Raw genomic sequence first — 6,855 nt, 5'->3', positions numbered from 1 at the left:
CTGAATAAGAGTTCTTTCCAAGAGAAGGACCTAGCTTTTATAGATATGTGACCTTCAATGTCCTCATCTGTAAAACAGGGACAGTACCTACACCTCACGGGGTTGTAAGAATTATATGAGATGATGGTTAAGCAAAGAGCTTAGGACAGATTTCCAGCACAATCTTCCACAAATGAGAACTATGAGAAAGCCAGGAAACAGCAAGTACTTCCCCATCGCCATCCCTGGATGCTTCCCCAGAGGACTAGGAAGACCCTGTAAAACCAGAGTTGACTGCGAAGTTGTCTGGTGGTGCGACGTTCACACCACCCCTTTCCTTTTTAAAGCAGCGTCGACTCTCACTCAAATTATTGTGCCCATCTTGACTAAGTCATTTGGGAAGAACGACAGCCTCCTAGGCCTCCAGGCCATGGACTGACCCCCAAGCCCTCACCATTGAAAATCAGAAATGGTATTAATGAAAATATACTGAGAAACCACTGTGTTTCCTTGTCACTGTTCCATCCTGATGTATGCCTGGCACACAGGTGCTAGGATCCTGCAAATTAAATAGTGAAGGCTGTGCGGACGGAGGCACAGGAAAAAGGAACACAGTGGGAGATGGGTTTGATAATTTAGTAAGATAAGTTAGCGCTGCATCATTTTGGCAAGACTGAAAGAAAAAGCACCTCCCCAGCTCTCAAGATAAGACAGCACGGATGGAGCTTCAGGATAGTACACCGAGGAAAATCAAGTCAACCCTACTGCCTTCAAAACCACACAGACCCTAAAGTTCCTTGTCATCCAGGCCATCCTGTGACAAGCAGATGGCACACCTGAGAGCACTGTGGAGCTCCCCACTTGTCCTGAAGCCTTAACTCCACATCCACCTGGTGAGTGTGCTCAGTTGCTCTGTGTGCCCGGCCTTCTAGTCAGATTCCTCTTGTTAAGAACATATTGGCAGGCCGGGCGCGGTGGCTCACGCCTGTAATCCTAGCACTCTGGGAGGCCAAGGCGGGCGGATTGTTTGAGCTCAGGAGTTCGAAACCAGCCTGAGCAAGAGCGAGACCCCGTCTCTACTAAAAATAGAAAGAAATTAATCGGACAACTAAAAATATATAGAAAAAATTAGCCGGGCATGGTGGCACATGCCTGTAGCCCAGCTACTCGGGAGGCTGAGGCAGAAGGATCACTTGAGCCCAGGAGTTTGAGGTTGCTGTGAGCTAGGCTGACGCCACGGCACTCACTCTAGCCTGGGCAAAAGAGTGAGACTCTGTCTCAAAAAAAAAAAAAAAAAAAAACATATTGGCATAGTGGCTCATGCCTGTAATCTCAGCACTTACGGAGGCTGAAGTGGGAAGATTGCTTGAGCCCAGGAGTTGGAGACCATCCTGGGCAACATGGTGAGACCCTGTCTACAAAAATAAAAAATTAGTTGTAAGTGGTGCTGCATGCTGTCGTCCCAGCTGCTCAGTAGCCTGAGGCAGGAGGATCACTTGAGCCCACGAGTTCAAGGCTGCAGTGAGCTATGATCTGCCACTGCACAGACCAAGACCCCATCTCTTAAAAAAAAAAACAATCAACCTGTATTGGACTCCAAGTGACCAGCATTCTGTTCCCTTGACTACTTTGCCTTGTGCAACTTCCATTCCAACTAAAAACAGGCAATGCAAGCCCCACCTTCATCAGGATTGGTATGTGTGCACAATGCAGAATTCTGGGTCTCATCCCAGATAGGCCTGCTGGATCAAAGTCTCGGAGGGAACTGCCTAACACACATTAAAATTGGGGAACCGTCCAACCCGAACACCAGCATCCGACAAGTGATTAGCGCTATCGTGCTATCTTTAGGGCCACAGTTCAGCTGAGGACCATCTAAGTTTCAGTGGGGTGAGAGCGAACAAGGAATCCCCTGAACTTACTCATAAACATGTTTGTACACATAAACTTTTCTCAGGGTAGGAGTCTAAAACTTTCATATGAGGCTCCCAAAAAGAACAATGGGGCAAGTATAGCCAACTATTGTCACGGAGCCATTCTTTTCTGCTGAGAAACATCTGGTTAACCAGCACCCTCAGGGTTTTTTCTCCACTCTTGTCCCTTTTCTTGATTCAGCCTGATTTTTATCTGGTTTTGTAAGGATGACTGCTCCAATTGTTGAAAGCACTTATGACTTTACCTGGGGATTAGGGGGACCGGCATGCTGGGCTACGATGGCTCAAGTCCTTTCTGCAGGGTATGCGGTAACCGGAAGATGGTGTCCACGAGCAACACCACTAGTGAGAAACAACTGCTTAACAGATTTGCTCTTCACAGGAGCTGTCAGGGCATCAAATGGGTGAGTGCTTTTTCTTTTTAAAAAAATTATTAAAATAAGTGTATTGTAGTAGAGTTAGGAGACCTGACCTCTAGCCCTCTTCTCATCTGAGCAACAGGTCAAACCAGTGGTTTTCAAACTATGTCCTAGAGCCCTGGTGCCTGCAGAGGGAGTTAGTTGACTGCAAGGGCAGTTCTTGGGCCTCCCTTTCCCAGAGTTTCAAAATAAATAGCTTCCCTTTTACCTCTCACTTATTGGGGTTCTGAATAAGAGTTCTTTCCAAGAGAAGGACCTAGAGCAATCTGGGGGTGGAGGCGTCTTAGAGGCAAGGCTAGCCCAGCAACTCAGCCTTTCCACCAGTCACACATTCCCCATCTCCTGTCTTCACCACCCTCCCCCAAGTAGGCAGAAGGCAGCAGAGTGGAGAGGAAAACACCAGGTGATTAAAACAAATGAAACTAGGCTTAAATTCCAGCTCTGCCCTGACCGGGTTGAATTTGACCTTGGTCAAGTCATCTCAATGTTTCTGACTGCAGATTCCTTCCCTGCAAAATGTTCTCCCAGTATCAGCATGAGTACTCTTCAAAATAATGTAGGAAGGTACTTGAGACTAAGTAGATGTTCGAACATTGCCAGTCACCCCAGTGATCCCTCTCCCCACAACAAAAATTTGTTGGTTGAGCCAAAATCCAATTCCTTGTGGGGCAGCGAGGGGGGTGGCCTTCAAGGCACCTCCCCTTAAGAGGCTTCCTACCCCCAGACACAGATTATTCAGAATCTTCTCCAACCCCATAGCTGGGGCTGGCCCAAGGGGCGACCCTCCTCTACTGCCCCACAGATCATGCCTGCATGTGCCCTCAGGCATCCAGTGAGAAAACCAGCTGGCCGTGGGAGACACAGCCCACATCAGGCCAAAAGTGAGGGACAGGGGTGCTAAGAATCTGACCTCTAATTATGTTCCTGCAACCACCAGAAATAGCTTCGAGCTTTTCCACAGGGATGTGGGGACCTCTAGTGGCAAGAAAGCCATGCTGCCTCCCTTTAGCACCAGAGTGAAGTCCCTGTTCTGAGAGCCATGCCAGGTCCTTCTCTTCAGTCCGGCACATGTTTACCGAGCTCCTACTACCCGCTAGGCCCCTTCTGGGTGCTGGTGATGCAGCCATGAGAAGTCAGACCCAGTACCTGGCCTCATGACTCCTCAAATTCCACTCTACACAGCTGGGCCCGACAAAAACTTGTAAATGTCCAACTCAGTCTTTATTGATAGTTTCACTTTGGGGTCGCCAGTGCTAAAAGGTGGAAGGTGGGGGGAGTACCTTTATGCATATCAAGGACTCCAAAGTACCTCCACCTCAGAAGGGAGAATAGAACCAATTACAGAACTTACACGGTGGTGGGGACAGGATGGGGAAGGGGCATAGTCTGTGCAGAGTTTAAGGGGATGTTGGAAGGCCTTTAGCGACAGGCCATGGTGGTGCTGAAGAGGGAAACGGGGCAGGGTCAGCCACTGATCTGGACCCCCTCGGCTTCAGCCAGAGGGTAGATCTCAATGGCCTCCACCAGAGGCAGCGCCTCCACTGCAGTCTCCATCACAGCCAAGCCGACGGCAGCCTCTGCCTCTGCCAGCTGCTGCCGCACAGCTGCCTGATGCTGCTGCTGGTGGGTCTTGCGGTGCTTCCAGAGGTTGGAGAAGGAGCGGTAGCTCTTGCCGCAGTCGGGGCAGGAGTAGGGCCGTTCACCAGTGTGGATGCGGCGATGTTCTGCCAGGCGCATGGAGATGGCAAAGGCCTTGCCACACACTTCACAGGCAAAAGGCCGCTCACCTGTGTGCAGGCGCCGGTGGTCTTTCAGGTGGGTGCTCTGACGGAAGGCTTTACCACAGTCCGGACACGGGTATGGCCGCTCACCTGTGTGGATGCGCCGGTGTACCTGTAGTGATGTCTCCGTGCTGAACAGCTTCTTGCACTCGCTGCATTCCAGACCCCGGCGCCGGGCAGGGGCCGCAGGGGCTGCTGTGGCAGTGCCTCCAAGGGCCGTTGGGGAGGCACCTGGTGTGCGAGTGGCCCGAGGGGCCCGTGGGGCCGGGGGCTCCTTAGCCAGGACCTCTCCAGGCCCAGCAGCTGCATGAGCTGCCTCATGTGCCTGCAGCCGTGCAGCTGAGCCCACTTTCTTGCCACAGGTGCCACACTCGAAGCGCCGTGGCGCCTGGGCGGCCGCGGCTGCACAGCGGTGCTCGCAGAGCCGCAGTGAGGAGGGGAAGGCAGCCCCACAGGATGGGCAGCGGTGGGGCTGGCGCCCTGCATGAACCACGAGCTGGTGGACCTCCAGCAGCCGGCGCAGCAAGAATGAGCGAGGGCACTCACGACACTTGTAGGGGTACTCGCCCGTGTGGTGGTAGCGGTGCATGAGCAGGCGGTAAGGGCGGTGAAAACGCACCCCACATTCCTGACAGCGGTAGGGGAAGTGTTGGGCGTGCACCAGGCGATGCTGCCTTAGCGTTGAGCTTTGCGTGAAGGCCTTGCCACAGTCCCCACACCGGTAGGGTCGCTCCCCTGTGTGTGTGAGCCGGTGGCGGGCCAGGTTGGCAGGTGAGTTGAAGGGCTTGGAGCAGTCAGGGCAGGGGAAGGGCCGTTCCCCAGTGTGTGTGCGCAGGTGGTTACGCACATGAGACTTCTTCTTAAACATCTTGCCACAAATGCTGCACTTATGGCGCCGCTCCAGCCGGTGCACAAATCGCTGGTGTCGGGTCAGCTGCAATGCCTTGCCAAATTCACGGCTGCACAGGAGGCAGCGGTAGGTGCCTGGGGCAGTGGGCCCTGCTGAGCTCTCCTCAGACACAGGGGGCTCAGGGGCCTCTGGCTCTCCAGTCTCTGCTGGGGCTGGCTCAGGGAAACTGATGACAGGCTCCTCTGGTGGGACTGGTGTCGTGGGCAGAGGGACACCCCCTACTCCATGGGTACGCCGGTGATAAAGGAACTTGGTGAGATTGACAAAAGTCTTTCCACAGGGACACGAATGCAGAGGATTTGGGGTGTGGGCTCGCCGGTGGGCCAAGAGGAGGGCCTCTGTGCCAAAGGCCAGGCCACAGTCAACACACAGGAAGTGCGACTCACTGCTGTGGTCTCCAAGGTGCTGGTCCAGACTGGAAGGGCTAGGGAAGACACGACTGCACAGGGGACACTTAAAGACGCCCTCCCGGTGACTCCGCAGGTGCTGCTGTAGCTGGTGGGGTGATAGAAAGAGCTGGTCACAGGCTGAGCAAAAGAGCTCCTGTGTGGCTGCCCCACCTGGCTCTCCACTGTTGTTCCTCCGGGCCCTGCGCCCCCGGCGATCGCGCCCAATGGCTTCACCGTTGCGCAGCTCGTAACTGTGGTCAGAGGCTGGCAAGGGGTCAGGCTGAGACACAGGCGCCTCTGCAGGTGATGAGGTCAGCGTCTCCTGCTGTAAGGCAGGCTCCTCAGACTCTGGGGCAGGAGCCGAAAAGTGAGTTGCCTGGTGCTCCAGAAAGTCGGCCGGCAGCTGGAAGAGCTGGGAGCACTCAGAGCACTTGTAGAGGAGTAGCTCCACCTCAGTCACCACCTCAGTGGTGGTGGCAGCTGCAGATGGGACAGCTGCCCCTTCCCCACCCTCTTCTGCTTTTCGGTACGAGTGCTCCACAGCAACGCGGGCCTGGCCCATGGGGGGCCCCAGGACAACTGGAGACCCCAGGACCACTGGGGCAGGAGCCTTGGTAGGTGTTGCCCGGAGGTGCATCTGCCTGTGGTTCAGCCAGAGCTCCTGGCTGGCAAAGAGAGCCTTGCAATCCACACACTCGTAGTGGATGGTGCTGGAGCTCAGTGGGGGTGCCTTGGGTGGTGGCTCAGCTGGCACCGCCTCCTGGGGTACCATCATCTTCAGGTGCAGCTCCTGGTGCTCCAAGAGCTGGCTGGGTGACATGAGCAGCTGACCGCACTCCAGGCACTGGTACTGGCTCTCCTGCACTAGAGTCTGATAGAGGCCCGTACCCGAAGCTGCCTCTGTGGCCACCGTGACTCCAGGGTCAGCCACACCCACCAGCTCAAAGTGCTGCTGCGGCACGTGGGAGTTCTGGTGCATGAGCACCTCCTCCAGGGATCCATAGAGCTGGTTGCACTCAGAGCAGACATAGCGGTGTTCAATGTACAGGACCGTCTCCTCTGACTCCTCAGTCATGGTGGCGGCAAGGCCCTGGGCTGGGAGAGGGAAGGGTGGGAACAAACCAGTTAAGCCACTTTCCTCAGTCCTTCCCAGTGATAGTTCTTCCCTTTATCACTCCCACCTTCCAAAGCCTTAGATCTATTTCCCCCTCTAACTTCTTTAGATTTTTCTAATCCCACCTCCTTCCCTAACAATCCTTCCTCCCCTGAACATAAAACAAAAACACCAAACATAAAAATCTTCCCAGTATTCCCTTCCCTGGAATCTACCCCAGATCTCACCTCTGAATCAACTGGAACCAAACTCCACCCACTAGATCCTTGTAACCTGTCCAATCCCCTCACCTCCTATGCCTCCCAGCAGGCTCCACAGTCCCGCCCATC

The 6,855-nt window shown here is 54.3% G+C and overlaps 1 protein-coding gene across 1 annotated transcript; it reads right to left on the bottom strand.

The window, feature by feature from the left end:
* Positions 1-3,542: 3,542 nt before the first annotated feature.
* Positions 3,543-6,503, bottom strand: ZNF574 (zinc finger protein 574). The gene has a single exon (XM_012653350.1). The coding sequence runs from the start codon at positions 6,485-6,487 to the stop codon at positions 3,797-3,799; it is 2,691 nt and encodes an 896-aa protein (XP_012508804.1). The 5' UTR covers positions 6,488-6,503; the 3' UTR covers positions 3,543-3,796.
* Between the last annotated feature and the right edge of the window lie 352 nt (positions 6,504-6,855).

The sequence above is a fragment of the Propithecus coquereli genome, unplaced genomic scaffold (assembly GCF_000956105.1).
Source record: "Propithecus coquereli isolate 6110/MARCELLA unplaced genomic scaffold, Pcoq_1.0 Scaffold42, whole genome shotgun sequence".
In the NCBI taxonomy this organism is placed as follows: domain Eukaryota; kingdom Metazoa; phylum Chordata; class Mammalia; order Primates; family Indriidae; genus Propithecus; species Propithecus coquereli.
The sequence above is the reverse complement of the archived record's forward strand: the minus strand, read 5'-3'. Positions and strand labels throughout refer to the sequence as shown.

What these genes read in the sequence shown, in the direction of transcription:
- ZNF574 (XM_012653350.1), bottom strand. Translation starts at nt 6,487, where the DNA reads ATGACTGAGGAGTCAGAGGAGACGGTCCTGTACATTGAACACCGCTAT.